Here is a 22,633-nt window from a genome sequence, read left to right on the forward strand (position 1 = left end):
TTTTAGTCAATGAATCAAAATTTTAATTTTTCTAAGCGCTAATTTTATTTATACTAAACCGATATTATGACAACTTCTTGTTAGTTAAAGTGTGTTCGGTTTCGCTTTTGGGTTATACATATTTAAGAAACTTGACCCTCCAAATGAAATGGTGAAATCCCGCCCCTGTTAGTGTATACAAATAACTACTCCTCATTTGCCATTTATTTTTTTCATTCTAAATGCAAAAGTTCATGAAATATAATGACACCTAAGTTCCCCTGACCCCTGTTTCATCTAAAGTTTGTAAAGACAGAAAGAAAAAGAGAAAGTTTCTGACAATTAAAGAAAAGCTAAAGGTTCTCTACGTACTTGAACAACTAAAAAATGCGTCAAAGGTAGCACGACAATTAGGTGTAAGTGAATCTTCCATATTGTAAAGTGGGGCTACTTGAACCCATGAGAGAAAAGTGGTTAAAATCCATCCTGGTCCTATAAAACTCAATGTATAGACTAGAAAAAAAATTCTCCATGACAAGGAGTACTACGTAGAGGCTGGAACATGAAACTTTGTCTGCAAACTTTCACATGTAAATTCATGGAAACATCTGATATCATTAAAATCAAGATAGTTTTATATGTTTGCATTCTATTTCGTAATAAAAATAAAAGTGTTTTAACGTTATAGCTATGTAATTAACACAGTAACTAATATAAGTTAGTAAAAGTGCCTTAAAATGGGGTTGCCTTAAAATGGGGAAACTTGAACCCAGCGTTCAAACAGCCCCGAACCACATTTCATCACTAAATTATGTTAAGTAAGGTTTGTAATCTTGTAAAATAAAGAGGTTAGTTACAATTTATACCCGTTTTTGCAGATCTTGAGATAAAAAGGGTGCGAAAGTAAAAGAAAACCCCTTGAAATAGGAAATAATGCAGATTATTTAGAGGAAAAATTACAATTGTGGCCAGATTCAACTAATTCCGGAGAAATGTCTTAGAGAGTGGCATCAGCCCATTTTGACTTAAGTATATTAACTCTAAAAAGGAAATTAAAAGATCGTTCACAAAACAAGCCTGGGCATCTTGTAGTATTTAGTAGATAGGAAGAGCAGGTATTAAATAATATCAGAGGAAAAAAAATCCATCCAAGCTATTAAATTGAGGGGTTTTCATTCTTTTTAATGTTTAAATAATGAGCATTTCAATCGGTTTTAGCTGTAGTTTGATTATGTTTCTGTTTAAGAAATTATGTTTGCCTAAAAATATGTTTTTATGTATACGTTGATTTTATATTCATTTATATAAATAATTTGCAATTTATATAAATAAATTGCTCACTAGAATATACGTTTTGGGTTTATTTTTCAAAATCATTGGTCCTTCTTGATACCAACACCTGTTTTATAGCTTTTTCTGATGGATTTGCTGAGTGGGACCAAGTAGCCTCAGCGACGGGCAACTTGAACCCAATTTTTAAAAATAGAAAAAAATGTAAAGAGTTAAAATTATTGTTTAAAAAAGGGTTTTAGGTAGTAGAAAAATGTCTGAAAATTCGTAAAAACAAAGTTATCAGTTCACATTATGGGTTTAACAAAGCATTCAGTGTAAAACTATCAAAAAGTATGAAATTTCGGTTCCAAGTAGCCCCACGTTACGGTATATTAAAAGCCAAGAAAAGAAAATCAATAAAAGATCGCCGAGCAGTGTATAAACGAAATTCAAAAATGATGAAAATAAAAGCTGCTCTCGTATTGAAAATTAAAGAAACCAGGGAAAGGGGTGTTGCCATACATAGAAGAACTAGCGAAGCTACTGAATTAAAAAATATATTAGAATAACGATTTAATCATGCAGCATAAATCATCAACATCTTATTTTTTAAAGTTCCAAATTTCATTACTGGATCTACTGTACAGTGTTATTATAGTACATCATTTTATTATAACTACAGACTGTACACACCATAGTGGTTTATTTTATGTCTCTCTTTGTTCCGTGTGGTGACCGAAGCAGAATAGTCGCAACGTACTCCATGCATGTCATAAAAGGCGACTAAAATGAATACCCACTCTAAGGTGTGAGGCATCGTGCTGATGGATGGATGGCATGTGGGTTGTATGATGTCTTAACGTTTCCCTCGAGAAACCGGGCAAAACCTCGTTGTAATTTGCCTTGCACTTGCACAGAGTGGTTGTGCAAGTGTTGACTTTTTACCACCACCCAGTTCACAGCTCCTTTGGAGCTGGATACTGGCTTGAAGGAGAGAACCAGCAACCTTGCTGCTGGAGGAGGTGAGGGTGCTGGTCTACAACCCACCGAGGGGGCATTTCTGCAACTCAACGACACTGCAGTAGGGGGGCAGGGGGTACTCATTTATGCACAAAAATGCAACAGACACAGGCAGGAGAGGGGAGGCTGTTACAGAAGACAAAAGCCACTGGGCCAGCCATTCCTGAGAAGTTAGAAGAAACCAAACGTCAACAATCGGAGGTTTCAACTCCTTCCCCTGCACAAACTGCTGCATCTTAAAGAGTAAGGACTGGTAAACCACAGTCCTATGCTCAAGCAGTGTGTATGTTTAAGATGGCTGTTGTGAAAGAAACCTTCCCGTCAGAGAGGTTATCTCGCGATGACATTGAACATATTCAGCTTGTCTTTCTAAGGACGACAGATCTTATTCTCTCTGAGGATCACATGCAAGAAATGCAATAGGCTTCTTAACAAAATTAGTATTAGGAAAGCTTTTGGTCTTCTTACTGGACTTTACACCTTAAAGTGGCACCTTGCTATAATGGGTGTTAGTAATGATTCAATTTGCAGAGGTTACCTCTTTAAGGAGGAAACTATTACTCACACCTTGTGTGATTGTGAAATGTTTTCTGCCTGCAAACACCTTGGCCATCATTTGCTTGAACCATGCATGATTCATGATATTCCTATTAGATGTTTGCTGAATTCTGCTTCAGCTACTGGTCTGTTTTTGGACTTCTGTTTGGGGACTAGTACAATAGACCTCTGGTCGCAGTGCTTGGTTCGGTTGAGTCCCACTTTCATTCATTTCATTTCATTTCGTGTCTCTCTTTCCCTTTGATTACTGATTTTGTGTATTGCAACAATATTTTATGTTGATTTTTCTTCTAAGTTTTCTAATACAAATAAAATTCAGTTCTTTATGTAAGAAACGGTAATGCATCACTAATGAATGGTTTAAAACAGTTTGAGGTGGTGTTAACAAGTGTCTAAAATAATTAAGTATGTTCATCAAAAATTTTAAATCTTTCCCACAGCGCTAAATTTTGATTTAAGCGAGGGGTCTTTGGACGCATCCCTCACGTAAGTCAGGATTTGACCGTAATTTTAAACTCTTGTTAGCCGCTATATTTCCCCCTAAAAGGCGTTATGAACTATGAGTGCAAAGTGGTATGTCACGAAACGCTGTTAATATCTTGGTGAATATTTGTCGCACTAATGTCAAACTTTTAAAGTTGAAATTATTTCCCCAAATATAAGTTAGGAAATCTAGGGTCCATATAAGAAGTTCCATTTCGTATTTTTTCATTAATTTTCTTACTCATTCCAATATCTTAACTCTGCACGTTATTTTGATCACTTAACACCTGGAAGTACGCATCTAGGAATAACAGTTGCAAAAAATAAAGGTCTTACAGATCAAATGGAGACACCACTCTCTCTATATATATATCTCTCTATATGTATGAAGGGCTCGGGGCAAGAATGTGATATGCTACATGTGAATTTTTAGTAGGTCAATTTCCAACAAATAAAAAATACTTGTAGAAATTTTCAAAAGCATGATACATTCTGCAATACTAAAACTAGATATGTTTTTCTTCAAATGAGATAATCCATTGTCATGTTTATTTCAATTTTAGTCATGAGAAATAAAAATTTTGATCGAAAGATCACTCCTAGTGGCTTGTCACATTTCTGCCCTGAGCTCTTCATATATCTGAATAAATACGTGTATATTATTCATTAGATATACAAGGAAGAGATTGTTAGAAACTGTGTATGTTGCCCACTTCCTCCACTAGACGGCGCTGTTGCCAAATAGCAAACCAGGAACTTTAATTCCTTGTTAAAACTCAATTCACTTCTCTTTTTACTGCTTATACTGTAAACATGTAGTGCTGTAATATATATATTAAATTTATGTTTTTTAGTTTTGAAGGTGTTATATTTTAATGTGTTCGTGAATATTCATCTATGGATATCAGTCTCATGGACCGGAAGATTACTCCAACATATCAATGTGGATTATAGATATACAAAACCAGATGAAGAACATATATGATAAGGTAAGCTGCATGCTTCCTTAACTGCATTGATTTAGATGGCTCTCTAAGAACGAGTTGATAGACATTTTATGTTTATTTAATTCTAATAGAGATGTGGTGTTAATACTAGAATTTTTTAACATAAAAATAACAAATAAAACAATAATTATTAAAATCAAGGTATGACAGTTATTGATTTGAAGGTACATCATCAATTAATCACCTTTTTAACTTCAAACCTCATGAGCAACTAAATAAATGCTATAATATTTACCTGTAATTCAAAAGCAAATTTCTGTAACTGTCCAATTTGGACATGATCACTAGCTGCAGAAATGTCCTTTATTTCAAAAGAAGATAAAATGCTTGGCAAAGTTTCAATTTCACTGACTTCTCCTATTTCAAGATGAGCAGATATGAATTTGATACCAAACGTGAAAGTTCTGAAAGAAAAAAAAAAGAATACTTTAAATACTGGTCTATGTTTCATACTAAAAAATGTATAAATCTTGCCAACGAGAAATGACTCTCACCTGTGACCGCCTTCCATCATTACTTTTACTGAAAATGAATCAATTCCAATATCAGAAATCTATAAAAATAGTTAAATATAAAAAATGATTAACAAACAAGAAGTATATTCCTTAATATGAAACAAATATTTTATGATTCATACTCTTCTTCCAACTTAAATTTTTTGTTGTGAGTAAATAAGTTGCTACTGATATTTTATGCATTCATTAAAATCCACAAGATAAATGATCTCAAAAAATGAACACATAAAACTTTAATTAAGCAGTACAGTGTATTTATAGAGCTTTAACTACAATAATTCTAGGTTTCTTTTCAAAACACTATCTGTGCCTTTGCTTCTTAACTGGACCAAGGCTTAATTCGAAATGCGTCTTATCAGGTTCAGTCATTTCTCAAAAGATCAAAGGTGCCGACTTGCACACAAGAGATTGTTCAGTCTAACAAGGGAAAATTTGGTTTACATTTTAACTTATTTCTGCTGTGAAAAGTCATGTTCCTTTCAATCTTTAAAGCTGAATTTCATTGATACGGTTTATAATAAGTAACACAGTGTGAATTCGTTCCTAAACGCCATATCGGTACTGCTTTTCAGGAAATAGTAATTTCCCTTTTATGTAAAGCTTGTCAATTATATTGGGGGTTGGGGGGGGGGGGGGAGAGAAAGAGATGAAGGGAAAATAAGCAAGAATAAAAATAGCAATATTTAATATTAAATGCCAATATTTAATATGGTGAAAGCATAGAATGTCAATTTACAAAAACGTATACCATTACTACTATTATCAAGGAAACTAATAATGCAAGAAAAAAGAAATTTACCTTTGGAATTTTTTTAACTATTTGCTTTAGATCATTTGAGTTTTCTTGTAACAATGCTTCCTCTTTTTGCTCATGTTTTTTATTCTGCATACCATTTTGAACATAATTTTTAAATTTCATAGCCGAGAACCCTAAAATAAAGTGTACATAACAATAACAATAATGATATACATTAAACATCTATGAAACTTAGAAATACTTTTGAAACATGATTATTTTTGAAGATCATATTTATGTATGTCAATTTGTAAATATCAAAAAGTAGTAAGCATTTTAAACTCATACAAGCTTTTAACTCATCAGGGGGTATAACTGTTCGGAGGGTCAAAAATACTGACTTTCCTGACCAAAATTTATAAAATACTGAAAAATACTGACCAAATACTGACTAAAATTTAAAAAATTAAACTTTGGCATAACATAAAAGAGTGTCATACTTAGTGAAATAGAGACTAGCTTAGTTTGTAACATGCAGCAACATAATATACAGCTAATTTGGTACAAATTTTGACTAAAAGTTTAGTTTAATTCATACATTTATTGTATAATGAATAAAACTTTTCTGAAACTAGGAAAATAAATTAAAAGATCTTGCAACTGTTAAAAATATTACTAAGTGACTGAGAGCAGTTTTTCATTAACATTTTGTTTTTGTTTGAAAACTCAGTAGAAAACAACTTTAAGAAAAATTTTGAAATTAGGAAATACAAAGCGGAAAAAATATATAAATTATGCACTTATTCCTGTTACTTTTTAGTTAAAAACATATTTTAGTAAAACTGAGAACACATTTAGAAGATTGTATTAATTACTAATAAGCAAATATTTCTGCACATACAAAAACTACTACACCCTATCCCAAAAATATAGACACAAGCATAAAATACAATTCACAGTAAAAATAAGAATGAAGGGATTTATTTCACATATGTGTAGGGGAGACCAGAGTTAGTATTCGAAGGGGTAAGTGTATGAATGCTAAATAATTTTTCTCGCTTTTGGTTTGACAGCTGTGAGTGAGCTGTCACGTAACTACGTAGATGCCTAGCAACTGTGTGAAATCTGCCAAACCAAATGTGTTGCACGAGAGAAAGTTGTTTTTTTTGCAGTGTTAAGTAACTTTTTTCATCCTTTGTTATTTTCTTATAAAACACATATTAGTAGAGTAATTTACCAAAACTTATAAATATTGAATAGCCCATGCTTCTACGCAGCAAATGACGGCTTATTCGGATTATTTTATGAAACCATTTTTAAACCAGTGTAGCTTGATTTCTATACGGGGAATTGGGGCTAGTAGGCGAACTTTTTTCGAGGTAAGTGTGCGAATTCGCTTATTTGCCTCAAGTTAAGTTTTTAACAAACATTAAACAATTGAAATTTAAATTCTGTAAATTGTCAATTTAATGAAATAAATTCCCTAATGTGTAGATGACAGCTGAAATGTTTCCAGATTTCTTAAAGGATTTTGCTAAAAACACTAGATGTTCAAAGAAAAACCTATGATTCTCTTACCAGACATTTAAGACTCTTAAGTCAGTAGAAGGGTTTGATTTTTGTAAGAAAACACTACTACACTACTAAAAATAATAATAACACTGCTCTCTTTCCCAACACATTGTAGCCATAAGCTGCTGCCACTTGATAAGAGTACATGGCAAATTGAAAAATTAAGTTAATAACGATTTATGATGTACCAATGGTGGTAACAATTACTTTTCCACAAGAAGCAAGCCCAATAAATATTATGAATGGTTTCAAAAGAACTGGTGTGTTTCCCTGCAATTCAAACATTTTTCAGGACTGTGACTTTATGACAAGTTTTATCACTGATCGGCCAGACTCCCAATCTCTTGGATCTATGAGTGAATCTGTTTGTCCCAGCAGGCAACCATGTTGGAAGAAAGTAATAAAACTGGATGTACCTGTCCTAGAGCAGATTCAGTTGCTACTTCATTCAATAATTCAGGTTTAGAGTTTCTTACTGAAGATAGCGCTATGTCTCAGCTATACCCACATACATCTCTGAACATTATTCCAGATCAAATACGACCTTATCCTAAAGCTGGAGAGAATCAGATCAAAAAGGATGGAAACGAAAGAGGTCTACAGCAATACTCTTCAATACTCCAGTCAAAAAGGCTCTTCAGGAAGAAAGAATCTTAGCAGAAAAATGCAAATCATCACAAAATGTTCCCAAAACATACAAAAAATCTCTGAATCTAAGAAAAAAGGAATGTAAATCCAAAAGAAACATAAAAAAGAAGAACAGAGGCAAATAAAATAGTTCATTTCAAATAATATTTGCATTTTTCAACATTTACTTCTAAAATCAGTTAAACCTTTTACTTGGCGTATTATAAATAATTTTAAAACAATTACAATACTAATCTCACTTTTTTTTTCATTCATTGGTAAGTTTTACTTGCTTATTTAAAGCATCATTGAGGCTTTATGTGAAATTTTCTGTGTCTATTATGAGTTTTTCTTAATTCGCTAACTTACCCCATACGGCTCGCCAACTTACCCCGTGGCGGAGCAAGTGTGCGAACTCTGCGTAGGTTCACAAAAAATTATGTAAAAAATAGACAAAGCATAGTACTGTCAAAACAAAAATACGACTTTATTGCTGATACCATATAGATTATCCAAGCAATAAAAGAAAACTTTCCTACTCTATTTACAACCTTTAAAAAAATGAAGTTTAAAAAGTTCGTCAACTATCCCCGGTCTCCCCTATAATGATAATCAGTATGTGAAACACAAGTTGGGGTTATTTATTTTTGAAAACCATGTGCTGAATTTATTAAGGAAACTAGAAAATAGGGTGTCTCATAATTACAAGCACGTTTTTAATTCATGAATTTTCTTTAAGGATGAAAAACACAGTTACAAATGAAAATATCAAATTGTGTTTCCATCACCTCCAGTTATTTCAGACGTATGGTTTTCCATCGTAAGTATCAAGTTATTCCTGTGTCAAAAAACATTGGCTTTTAGTTTCATACAATTTTGGCGCCCACTGTTGCCCAAGGGCGGATCCAGAAACATATCAAGGAGCGAGCGATCGTTTTTTTTACCAATACCTCTTCAACATATCTGAGCGGCATCTACTCTAAAATTGTGTTTTACAAATTCAATTTCGTAATAATTCTGGGGAAATGTTTTGGATCCCCCTCCTCCTAACATCATTGAAGGTCATCCAAAATTGTGCCATTTGGGACTTCAGATTTGTGATATAATTATGTTGGTTTTCTCCAGATATTACTAAAGACCTTTTAAAATCACACTTTTGAAAACTTTCTTCCAAAAGGTTGCTGGCAGGTTGATTTGAACCATATTCCTATCCTTAAAGTCATATCAAAGATGGCCGACACCACCATTTTTGGACCTCAATTCGGAGAAATTACAGCTGCAAGGTTCCTCAAGGGAGGAGCAATCGCCCATCCCTTGTATCCGTCCTTGATGTAGCTACACATTTAACATTGGATTTAAGTTTGGACTAACTGATGGTCATTCCATGATATAGATATTACTCATGATGAATTACAGATTTGTTGAGTTGGATACATCAGTAAGCGCTTTGTCTCGCTGAAACAGTTTGGTACGTTCAGCAAATCTTGTATTGGAATAAGATGGTCCTCTAATACTCGAGAAAGCTCATTTTCTCGTTACAAATTGACAAATGAATGGATTTCTTACGTTACTTCATAAGAATGCAACTTTGAATTGGAAGGGGGAAGTTTATGGTTTCCATCAGTCCTGATTTTTGACGATACGTTCCGTACTTTCATATTTTAATCAGCAAAAGAACACTAACATCTAAAAATGTAGCCTAATTTTACGAAAAAAAAATCAGCTTCAGGTGTGCCGCCCCCTTAGAATAAGGGGAATCCTGGCAGGTTATTGCACTGATTTTTACTCAATTACCAGTTTTTATACAGTAAAATATAGCAAATCATTTAACTATTTCAAGTTGGATTGATAACTTAGTAATGCATGAAAAGAAATAAAATGTTCACAATATTATCATGGAAAAGAATCCAAAAGCCTCAAATACATTTCATTTCACTAAACATTCATAGAAAACAAAATTCAAAAAAACTCTTAAATGATTACAAACTATAAAATGTATCAAAAATTTCTATTCATATAATATTCATACCTTCATAAAGCATCAGTTCAGGTTCAGCAATATTTAAAGACACTGACTAAAATTTGAAAAATTAGTACATTAGAACATAAATAACAATGTCTGCAGATGTTTGAAAAATATCTTCAAAACCAACTTTTAAAATTTTACTTTGTTTTAAATGCTGATTAAATTATTAAACAGTGTTTAAGATATTGCTTATTTTTAACATTTATTTGTCGATATTATATTTAGTAGTAGTAATAGTCAGTGGCGTAGCTAGACCCGACTTTCGGGGGGGGGTTACTTCTTTTATATTTATATATATATATATATAATATATATATATATACATATATATAATATGTGTATATATATATATATATATATATGTATATATATATATATGTATATATATATATATATATATATGTATATATATGTATATATATATATATATATATATGTATATATGTATATATATATATATATATATATATATATATATATATATATATATATATATATATATATATATATATATATATATATATAATCGCTTGGAATTTTTTCCTTTTCTTCTTTTTTTTTCTTTCTCTTCTCTCTTCTTTTTCTCTTTTTTTTTTTTTTTTGAGACTAACGTTTCGGGGGGGGTTTTGTCCCCAAAACCCCCCCCTTAGCTACGCCCCTGGTAATAGTAGAATTTAATCTTTGAGTGTGATTCCAACTCTGCACAATTTTAACATATACATTTTATAAAAATATTTGTAAATATTTTTATAAAATGTTCACAATATTTTTTTATATACTACTACAGATGATTCTCTATTTAACGACTTTCAAAGACCACAAAAAGTTGTCCTTAAGTAGAATGCGTTTGTAAATAGAATGCTCCTAAAACCATGCCTTCATGAAAAGTCGTCTTTAAATGGAGCGTCTTTAAACAGAGAACGAACTGTACTTGTATATACTCATGTATGAAACTGAAAATTAGATTACTAATATCTCATTATTTTAAACTACTACAGTCAACAGGTGTAACTTTGGTCTTTGTGGGTAACATTAGCATAGTACAAGGACACCAACAGTTCACATAGTAGAGTAAGCATAGTTACAAAAGAGGAGATTTTCCACGTAGAACTGTTGTACCAGAGCAATACTGCCGTGCTAAGCACAGATGTGGTATCTGCACATTTTATCAAAATTGAGTTATTGTCACCAGGTGGTCGTTAGTAATTTAATTTTCCTAAATCTCAAGTTTTTTGGTGATTTGTGAACGCGAAATATTAAAAAAAGCTTTAAGAAAAAAATCGTAACTGCAAATTTGCTTAGTTTGCTAAGGCAATTTGAACGTAAGTGACAAATACTAAGCCTTTAAAGTGGTATCTGCGCAGTTACCACTTTTTTCCTTAGTAATTTGTAGATAAGACTTTTATACCTTAGTAAAGCAGCAAATTTAATAACGTAGCAGTTTATTGTAACAGAGTACTAAAATTAGTTTACATTAAATAGTTGATACAGGCTGATAATAAAAACTGATACAATTTTGCATAATTGCTAAAGTAAATATTCAGCTTTTTCTATTTAAATGTTTATTTAAAATGCAAATTCTAAAAATGAAATGCATGTAAAATATTCATATCTAATTCTTTCATGCAAAAAAATGCATTTCATTCTACGGTCAGTAGTATTTTTATTTTAGTATCGTCTGCTGTCAGAATTATCTTCATGCTCGGTAAAAATGAATCTAGAAAATAAAACATTATAAAAAACACATTCTTTGAATATAAAAAACAGAAAATTGTTATGGATTACAGTTTTAACTGTCCGGAGTTTAGAAAATGGTATATTTCAGAAGGTAAATTCTTTTAGATTTGTATTAACATAATAAAGCGAAACAGCCAAGTCCAAAGAAAGCAGATGTTTTCAGTATTATTTAATGATACTTTTGTCTTATCTGTGCAGATACCCCTAAAAATGCCTAGTAATTGTCACTTACAGTGAAAAACAGCTTTGTATATAAAAAGGTTTTGAAAAGAAAATTTGTTGTAACTGCATTTATTAATTTTAAATTAAGATTTTTAAGACTCTTACGGTTTTTAGTAATTTATTTACGAAACAACTATTACAAGTTGAGCATTTAATTAAGTCATAAATCAAAGAAACGAGTTGTAAAACTTTAATCATCAATTTCTCATTTTGAGCTCTACTGCAGGTACCACATCTGTGCTTAGTACGGCAGAATAAAGAAAAAAAGTTTAAGAGCATAGCAAATACACTGATGTTCCTTATCTTCAGTTTGAGCTTGTGAGGCACGGAAACTTAGAGGAGCACATTTAAGTAACAGCACATTAATATGTGTTTGGAAATTGTTGCTAGCGTAGTACAAGGATATCAACAGTTAATACAATAGAGTAAGCATGGTTAAAAAAGAGGAAATTTTCCAAGTATGATAGTTGTGCAACAGCAATAGAGAAAAGGTTAAAAGTACAAGAGCATAGCACATATACTGAGACTCCTTATCCTCAAATATTGTGCACATGTGCACATCAAAATAAAAGTATAACAAGTAATATTTATCCTACTTTTAAAGCTTTGGCCATTCAACATTTGCTTTTTTAAAAAAATATCCAAAGGATATCATTTTTACATACCTGAAAAAAATTATCTTTGGTGTGTGTGATATGTACAGAAAGGAGAAAATTAGAAGAAAAGTGACAGATGCATGCTTCAGCTGAATGACTTAGCTCCTGATCCTACAAAATAACATAAATGAACCAAGATGTTAAAATTTGAATTAACATTTTCCTTTCAGCTGGGACAACATGCAGCTCAAACATTAATGCTTCAAAACATAATATGAGACACTCAGAAGCAAAGGGATGTAAGTGCCAAAATTAAAAATTTCGAGAAAGGTAGGAGAAACAAAAAAGGTAGGAGAACCACTCCTCCGTTTCAGGGCAAGAGATAGAACAATTATCCCTAGTATGTGCTGCTATACAGCAATATTTAGGAAAAAAATTCAATGAATGCCTAGCTAGGACTTTAAACGTGTTTTTCTTAAAACTTTAAAAAGTTCACTTTCATCCCTTTGTTTCTCCATGTCACATATGAGCAAATAACAGATCCATTTGTCTCAAAAATTTTCCTTTTTTCCCACCCCTAATATTATATCAAAACAGAAAGAAAACTGCTAAATGGTGATCCAGTATGCATATCAAGAGAAGCAACTGAAAGCAATTCCATTACAAGCACATTAACGTCGTAATTTTGCACTTTTGAAGGTGAAATCATTCCACAATCATATCAAACATAGAAATTTTTTTTTAAATATTCTGTCTTAATTGGTAAAGGTTAAGGTCTTAAAAAATAATGTTATCATAACTATAATTACATGTGATCACTGAATAACACACTAAAAAAAGTTGATTTATACATGCAAACAAAAACAAAATTTGAAAGATATGGTGAAGAATTGGGCAAAGACCAAGAATACTAGTATACTTTAATGAAGTTCATATTTTTTATGTGTGCATGAATTCACAAAGCTTTAATAACTTTAAAGCACAAATTATAAATAGCAGATATAAGTATTAATGCAAAACCACCTTATAACAAAAATATGAGACACACAGCTAATCCAGTACATTTATGAAAATTTAACTAATGGGAGTATTTTTTTTTTTTTTTTTTAAATGTTCACCCTGAGGTATCCCACACCTACCTCTTGCACAGTGTACGAGCTTTAGTTGCTCAGGAAAGCAAAGCAAATGGGACCCCACGGACAAATGGGAGTACTTGGTACTCTTATATAAAATACAGGTTCAATTGGTTTTGGTTCAATTATTTTTCAATCTTGCTATGTCAGAACAAAATTACTTACAACTGATAAGTGTTTGAACACTTTTATTGAAGATGCCAGAAGACGTACACTAACTTGGAGGCTGCAATGCAAAAATATAATTATTAATCTCTTTGCATTTGTTAATATATACATAACTTATTAAAAACAAAAAACTAATTGACATTTTGACATTTTGTTTAGAAAAAGCTTGTTATTTAGTTTCAAGAAAGTTCCAAAAATAAGTTAAGAAACTTTTACTTCTACTTCCTTTATTCTACTGTTTGATTTTTGAACAATCAAGATTACTCATTGCTTTTACTTTTACCATGACTTTATTTACTTTGTGATTGGTAAATAGCAACTGACATGATCCATTGCTTTTTATGACTTGAAATAAACAAAAATCCATGAAAGAAAAACTATTGAGGGAAAAATCCAGTCTCTGGAGACAAATATTATTGTTTTTTCTTTCCACATATAAATATAGTGTTTTGTCTTTTTATTTCTTTTTAACTTTTTTCTCTGGGATATTTTGAGCATGCTATTATTTTTGTACATTTATGGAAAATTACAAAACATTAAATTACCAGACATGGTAATTATATGTGTGTGTGAATGACTATTCTTTAAATTATATCTAACTTTGGGGTTTCTTGCTCCAAATATATTTAATCTGTTTCTTATTTTTCTTTTTGTTCATTTAAGACTAATCAGCTATTAAACATAGCAATTCCAAAAGAAAAAAAAGTTGAAAAAATGAAACTATGTCTCAAAACTTGCCCAGAATCTGTGACTACAAAAGCTTTTAATTTGTAAGCAAAAAATTATTATTAAAAATTTATTTATTTAGTTATTTTTGGTCTAGCACTTACCCAACTGATGATTGGATAAAATATAAACATAACTCTTGGAAAGATGAATGTAAAAGAAATTCTTCATCCGATTTACCCAACTGCATTACACTAGCATTTAAAACATGAAGTGACAGAAACTGAAAAGAAAAATCCAAAAAGTAAAAACTACCGAATGATTTATGTTTTCAAGCAATGAAAAATAATTTTCTTTTTACAGGTTTTTTAAAATAAGACTGAAATGTCAGAAAAGAAAGTCACAGTTTACAAAAAGACATGGCAAGATAAATCCAACATCACAGGATTCCATCCAACCATGATGCCTATGTGTCTGTATTTGGAAATTACCAATGAAAATAACTATTCTTTTGCTGTTTAGATAAAGACCAGGACTACAGGTTTCTGGCTTTTAATCTGTAGCTGATCAAGCACAAAATGGAAACACTGAGTGCAGTGTTAGGTGTCAATGTACGTAACTCTCAATTTGCTTACTACATCAATTGGAGACAATTTTTGAGTTTGTTTTTGCTCTATGTTAAAAACAAGTAATAGATATTTAGTATTAGGAGTTTCATTCAAACATTGGTTACATTGGTTCATTCAAACAATGCACCAATCATTTAAAAACAATTGCTTATTCAATCATTCCATCATGCATGCAAAGAATCATTCAGGGGAGGGGGGGTATCATAACGTGACATGCCAAATTGGTGTGAAATTGTCCAATATAATAAAATAATTGCAGCCATTCTTGATCTTCATACTTCAATTTAACATTTTAATGTAACTTTAAATGTCAGTATTTTTTCTTACTTTTTATATTTGGCAGTTTATTTTATGTTTCAATTACTTAATATTTTGATTTGATGGAATTTTGTCTCATTTTAAATGTGTAGTCTTAAATAATACCTTGTTTTGCTCAAAAAATAAACATTTATTTTTAAAATTTCAGCAATATTGGTTTTGGACTTGTTTGACGGAAAAATTTGGAAAAATGGACCCAGTGTCCCACATTATAATTTCTCCATCATTCACTATTCCCTCATTTATTCATCTCATATTTCATATATTTGTTCACTTTATTGTCAGTTCATTTATTAATGTTTTCTCTTAGTTCTGCATTTATTTATTTAGCAAAATGCAACCTGAATCAAATTTAATCGGACAACTTGCATATTCCCTCGCCCCTCCCAGCATTGCATTGCATTTTTACTGCCATTTAAATGAACTGTGGTGTGTTAACATAATCATACAAAATAAAGTTTATATGCAACCTTTTGAACGATTGCAATAATCACAGAAAGAATTATTTATGAGAACAAATTAAGACATGTAATAAAAGTAAAATCAAATAAGTCTTTAATCTGCTATATGAAATGAAAATGGAAGAGATATAAAAAGCATAAATATGTGTGAATATACTTTTAGTACGGAGAAGTACTTGAAAAGCGAAGAACTGGAATCTTTTCCATCTGATGAACGCTTCTGAGCAGTTCGTGACTTGATCCATTTTACATCACTTTGTAATCGAATATCATTCATACATATCACAACTAGGCTTCTGCATAGAATAATCAAAGAGAAAAAAAGATTAATACATTGCTATAAGGCAATAACTACTACTTAATGACAAAACTAATGCCTAATGAATTAAGTTATGATTCAGTAAATTAAATCAGGATTATAAACAATTTACCAAAAGCATGTTAAAAAAAGTAAGTTCGAAAATCTTTGTAATACTTTCTAGAAAATTATCTGAACAATTATTCAAACTATGGTTGGGAAAAAGCTAACAGGTCCCATTTTGAAGGCTATGCGGATTCTATTCATATCATTATGTACGTTGCCAATTTAAGTTGATTTCTAGATTCACTCTTCTAATTTTCCAGAAATAAATATGGGCATCCAGTCAGCATCCAAATGCAGCATTACAATTTATGATATAAAAGACCTAAATTCAATTCCTCATTCAATAGTTTACAGATTCAGAAGTTCCAGTAAAACATTATTCAATGGCAATTTTTTCTCAGTCAAACAGAATTAAGGGAATTTATAATACAGTAAAAGCACATATTTTTGCAAACTGTAATTTTTGAGAAAATGAATACAATGATTTTGCAAGCTAAAATATTGTGAATTTTGCATGAACTATGAACAAAACCAAAACTTACTATCTGTATAATGTGGAGATATTTCAGGAGGCTCAAACTTTCGCAGTTGCAACAGGCTTACAAAAATTAAAGCCTCACTACTAAATTTGTTTTCAACAATGAAATTAAAATACTTAAAAGTGTATATGGGTGATTCCCTCCAAATATGCCAAATAAGAGTTAAGAAGTTTTTGTTTATCAACTTTGTTAAAAACTCATGATTTTTTTTTTTTTTTTTAGTTAATCTGAGCTCATCCATATTAGAAAAATTATTAGCCATTGTCATCATATTTATTTTTAGCTCAATTCCCCCCCCCCCCTTTTTTTCTATATAAATGAGGGTGTGATGCCTATCATAACCTTTGCCTAAATGAAAATGGCTGCAGGGTTGGTCTGTTGATCAGCATTTATTTTCTAACAGCAAAATAATTTAATTTCAATCCCATAACATAATAGCTTAAATTCATCACTTCCTCATAAGTTATATCACTCTCTCATTTATAGGGAATATGAAGGAGTGATGGTGAAATGATGCAGTGCAATGATATAGTATGAAAGTTTCCTGATCATTCTAGAACAAATGACATCATTCACACATGTGTTTTGACTGAACAGGTAAACATGAGGATGGTTCAAAAATACATGTAAAACAAAAAGGTTCTCCTAGATAGCAGGACACCCCTCAATATTTTTAGACTTCTGGATAATAATATACTGGAAGAATTTTACCTTCCTATTTCAACTGAAAGAGGGTGCTGAACTCCCTCCCCCAAACTTCATGAGTAGTATGGAAGGGGGGGGGGGTTAAAAACTACATTGAACTGAAAAAAAAACAATGTTACATATTATAATATACACCAGTAATATGCATATACATTGCAATAAAATAATTATTTACAAAAAAACAGCTGGGGAAATGAAATGTTTCTAAATTTGGTGCATTTTCTATGCTACTGCTAATGTTAAATTAAGGTGTCATTGAGCACCCTCTTAAAATTTGAGTAAGAAGCTAAAACTTTTACAGCATAATACTATCAGTACCTCTAAAAAAAAATAGGGGCTGTCCTGGACTCTAGCTGAAAAAAAGTTTTTTTGAAACACCTTAGTAAACATGGTATGCAAAATCATTCGTATATTTAAGCTTCTCATGGCTATCTGATACACGGAACAGCTTCTCAACTTTGCAATGTTATCAAGCAAGAAAGCTCGCTTCCTGTGAAGAGTTTGGCAGTGGTATTTTTGTTTAGACATTTAATTGTGTAACTCATGCTATAGTAGTGTGCCAAGTTCTTTTAATGAATTAATAGCTGGTCTATTACACTTAAGATGAAACAACCATTCAGTTTGGTAAATGGGATACTGTAATATACTATTTTAAGTTTTGCTTTTTTTATCTTATGTTATTTTAGCCATTTAACACTAATAAATAATTTTGGTTTTTAATCTTTATTTTTTTAGTTGGTTTATAACTCACAAACTCTTTACACTGGGGCAGAGCGAAAAAGAATGTTCAACATCGTAACAAAACCATGAAATTCGAGTGGGATAAATGATACTCACTTATACTTAGAATTTAATAAATAGCTGCTAAGGCCAACATGCTCAATTTCCTGAAAAAAAGTAGTTTGAAATTAGTGTAGTACTAGAAATTTTGTAAAAGGAAAAAAAAAAGAAAGAACAAATAAAATAAAATAATGTACAGTCGACTCTCGATATCTCGAAGTACGAGGGACCAAGAAAAAGATTCGACATAGCCGAAGTTCGAGATACCGAAAACTAACTATTATTTCCCTTTTGAAACAATTGTAAAAGTAATTAAACAAAACCACACATAAATGTTCAGATAGGAGAGAAAACTTGTATTAGTTTCCCAAAAAAAAAAAAAAAATACAAAAGTGTGTAAAACTTGAAGAACATAAGCAAAAATAATATTACTAATAAAAAAATGTATTTCTTACTTCACATTTAATAAATATTGCTTTATACTTGCTTGTTTTTTTGAATTAATATTTCTGCTATGTATGAAATCATTAATTTTACTCATAGCATTGAATATATCCTGTGGAACATTTTCCCGACTTTCAATAGAACGATGAATAATCGATAGTGCATTACTAACATCTGCATTTGTTGGCAAATCATTATGTTCAGAAATTTCAATTTTCTCTTCATTGTCCGTACCATCTTCTTTAGCTGTTACTTCTGCAATAATATCTTCATCGCAAAGTTCATCGCAGGTAATGAGCTCGGAGTCAACGTTTACGAAGTCGGAAAGTTCCAATGATTGTTCTTGAAACACATCTCTGAACTCGTTGTCCAAACATTCGTTAACCTCATCAACAATATTGGGAGCACTTGAAGGAAAGAATCCGCATTTCTGAAAACAATGAGCAATTGTGTCTTGGGAAACATCATTTTGCCAGGCACTAAAAACCATTCGAAGAGCATCTAATACCGATATGGAACTTGTATGCTCTTTATTATTTTCAATATCGTTGATGAGCTTTCTAATTACTCGTTTCCTATAATGCACTTTTAAATTACGAATTACTCCCTGATCAGCTGGCTGAAGTTTTGCCGTTGTATTTGGTGGGAAGAATTCAAGCTTAATTGACTTTAATTTTTTTAACTTTGGATGTGCTGGACAATTGTCCACAAACAGCAAAACTTCTCGAGATTTTTTATGAAAACTCAAATCAAGTTTTCTCACATATTCTTCAAACAGCTCGCTGGTCATCCAGGATTTCTTATTGCTTTTGTAATTTACCGGCAAAGATTTGACGTTTTTAAAGCAACGTGGGTTTTTCGATTTACCAATAACTAAGAGGAGTAATTTTTCTGATCCATCAGCATTGGCACCAACAAGAACAGTTAAGCGATCTTTGCTCATTTTTCCTCCAGCGCAGGACTCTCCTTTGAACATTAAAGTTTTTTGGGGAACACATTTGTAGAATAATCCGGTTTCATCAATATAAAAGACGTCTGATGCTTTGTAACCAAACAGTAGGGTGGGAAGTCTTATTCTCCATTCTTCACAAAGACTTTCCGGGACGTCTTTACCTTCTCCATGTAAATTCCGAAAAACTATATTATGACGAGCTTTAAACCTCTCGAGCCATCCACTGCTTGCTACAAAGTCCATGTGTCCAAGGAGTTTGCCAAAATCAAGTGCTTTTTCACGAAGGAGAATTCCACTCACAGGGATTTCAGTCCGCTTATGCTCATAATTCTTAAACCATTTCAAGAGTGCCGTTTCAATGTCGGTGTATGTGCACTCCTTGATTTTTTTACGATTAAGATTTGCAGAACCGCCCTTTGTTTCGTAATGTTCTAATATTTTTTCTTTGTTCGACATTATTGTCGATAATGTATTCGGCGGTATGCCATATTTCAGGGCCAAGTCCTTTTTCTTAACGGTAGGATTATTCTCTACATCTTTAATTAAATCGACATTTTCTTCAATAGTTAAAATTTTTAGCTTTCTCTTACTCATTTTTCAAAACGCTGAGCATGCAATCATTTACTAAATGCTATGAGTGCTAAAAGCTGAGATCAGCAAAGCTTCAAGTGAGCAGTTCCAAGTTCAATTGGTGGGTCACTAACTGGTTTAGCCCTCACCCAGGGGGTATTACACGTTCTCGCTTTCTTGCTAATCCCTTATCAACGTCTGGTCTATCTCCCTTTTGTACTCGTTCTAACAGAGCCACTGAAAAGAACTTATCGAAGCGTGAACAAGCAACGCGTGAATGAGTGCATTTTAGCTCTTTCTCTCCTCAAAAGAGGTGGCGACCTGTCAATTACGCCCCCGTCTTCAAAGCCCTAACAAAAGGGAGCAGGTGGTGAAAATAGCAGAATTTTTTCCGTCATTTTACGGTCAAGTTGGTTTCGCTACTGATAATCAGGACAATAAATGTTAAGAGATGTCTGTCTCAAACTTCGAGATAAGCGGAGTGAACTTCAAGTTAACGAAAAAAACCCCATTAAGAACATTAGCAGAAGTTTGGGACCATCCAAAAACTTCGACATAAGCGGAAATTCGAGTTCAGCGAAGTCGAGATATCGAGAGTCGACTGTATTTCATTAAGACCATTTTGAAATATTTTTTGGCACCCAATCACTTTATAACACAAAAACAATACAAAAAAAAAAAAACACCTAATTGAATCTGCTAATAATTTTTTTTAACAAAATTACGCATAATTTGAAAAGAGAAAAAAAGACGACTTGAAAATCTTAGTTTTAAAAAGTTGTAACTTACGTCAAACGACTTTTATATTTTTGCATTACAGGTTTATTATTAAAAAATATTATGAGTTAGAAAACAGACAAACCACCATACATTTCTCAATGTCCCTAATTTTAAATTTTTATTTTAAAATATCTATAGGATTAACTGATATTGATTTATTTTTGCTTTTACATGCATTTTAACAAAATACTCAAGTTTTTTTGTTTTTTTTTAAATGCTTTTTCTTTTACAACACACTTTTATTAGCCTATCCTTGCAACAGAATTTTTCAACTTACTTTTCAATCACTTCCTGCCATTTATTTCTTTTGAAATTCGGTATATGATCTTAAACTTGGTAACAGCATAATATTCTATATTCATTAGCTAACCATGAAAACTAGTTTATTAGATTTTAAGCTAAAATTTTCACACAAATTCTTAATAAATTTTGTCAGATGTGACACATAATAATATAATAAATAACATAGTAAATTTGTGCATACATAATTATATTTTATTCGGAAGTTTTAATAATTTTCACATGTTTCACATGTTTGAATATAAGAAACCATTACATAAAGTGTCAACTGTCTAGCAAAAATATTTTGTATATAAACAATTATTTGCTCATGTTGCAGGTGTGACCATGCTTATACTTGCAACACATACAAATCATCATTTTTAAGCACAAAATTTTGTTTCAGAATGTGGATACTTTTGCTATGATACTAAGTAGTTCCTTATATTCAAATATATAAAAAAGACCCAAATTTTAAAATTCCAGTAATGAAGTGCAAATGTATGCATAAAAAGTTACACAACTGTGCAAAGAGGTTGAAAAAATATGAGGGCAAAAAACTGCTAAAACTTATTGGCATTAAATGTTGATAGGAAATCCCTGTTTTCTGCCTAGGAGAGTATTTGTTCAAACTTTCCAAGGTAATTCAAGAGTGAATTACAAAACTAATTTCAAGTTAATCTGTAGATGACCCTTCAATTAGAAACTGGTTATTGTTGAAGATATACATTGCTGAACAACTTGCAATTCAAGCAAACTACAGTCGTCCCTCACTACTTTACTCGTCAAACTTTCGCAGCTTCACTCTATTGCAGGGTTTTCTCTTTTCAAATTACTTTCATTATCATTTCCTAATGGGCTCATGTTGACTCGTTTTAAAAGAGTAATAAAATATTTTTAATAAGTAAGGCAAATTCTTCTGAGGGGTTACAGTAGAACTAGAAAGGTTTAAAAAAGGCTGAAAAGAGTGTCAAGCACACTGATGGTGTCATGCAGTGGTGCAGCGAAGGTGAGGTTTTGGGGGTGAAAACACTCCTCAAAGCCATTGGTTTTAACATAAATGCAAATTCTAATGCAGTAGTTCATGCATATTAAAGGGCTCTGTTTTGATCAAAAAAACCCTTCAGAAGGTATTTTTGATTTAAAAAAAAAACCTTCAGAAGGTATTTTTGATTTAAAAAAAAAAAAACCCAGAATGTATTTTTGATTGAAAACCCCCTCCAGAAGATATTTTTCATTTAAAAAAACCCTCCACATGGTATTTTTCATCCAAAAAAACCCCTCTAGAAGGTATTTCTGGCTGCGCTAGTGGTGTCATGAACTGCTATTGTCTCTAGACGGTTAAACACTTACTGGAGAGACATATTTCAGAATAATGTAGGAAGATAAATGCATTTTAAAATGATGATCAGCTACTTGTTTTTCAAACAGTATGTAATACCTTCAATAGGAAAAAAACTAAAGAGGAGGGGTAGGTCAGGTACTATCACTCTTT

At 31.6% G+C, this 22,633-nt stretch overlaps 1 protein-coding gene across 1 annotated transcript in view; it reads right to left on the reverse strand.

Annotated features, from left to right (window-relative positions):
- LOC129217082 (protein hobbit-like) overlaps positions 1-22,633 on the reverse strand; it is a 113,115-nt gene that overhangs the window by 86,837 nt on the left and 3,645 nt on the right. The window contains 8 exon segments of the mRNA XM_054851335.1: positions 4,555-4,723; positions 4,814-4,872; positions 5,634-5,764; positions 9,799-9,844; positions 13,649-13,709; positions 14,482-14,600; positions 15,883-16,021; positions 18,171-18,220. Of these exon segments, the coding sequence (XP_054707310.1) occupies positions 4,555-4,723; positions 4,814-4,872; positions 5,634-5,764; positions 9,799-9,844; positions 13,649-13,709; positions 14,482-14,600; positions 15,883-16,021; positions 18,171-18,220 (774 nt within the window).

Source organism: Uloborus diversus, chromosome 1, assembly GCF_026930045.1.
Source record: "Uloborus diversus isolate 005 chromosome 1, Udiv.v.3.1, whole genome shotgun sequence".
Classification (NCBI taxonomy): Eukaryota; Metazoa; Arthropoda; class Arachnida; order Araneae; family Uloboridae; genus Uloborus; species Uloborus diversus.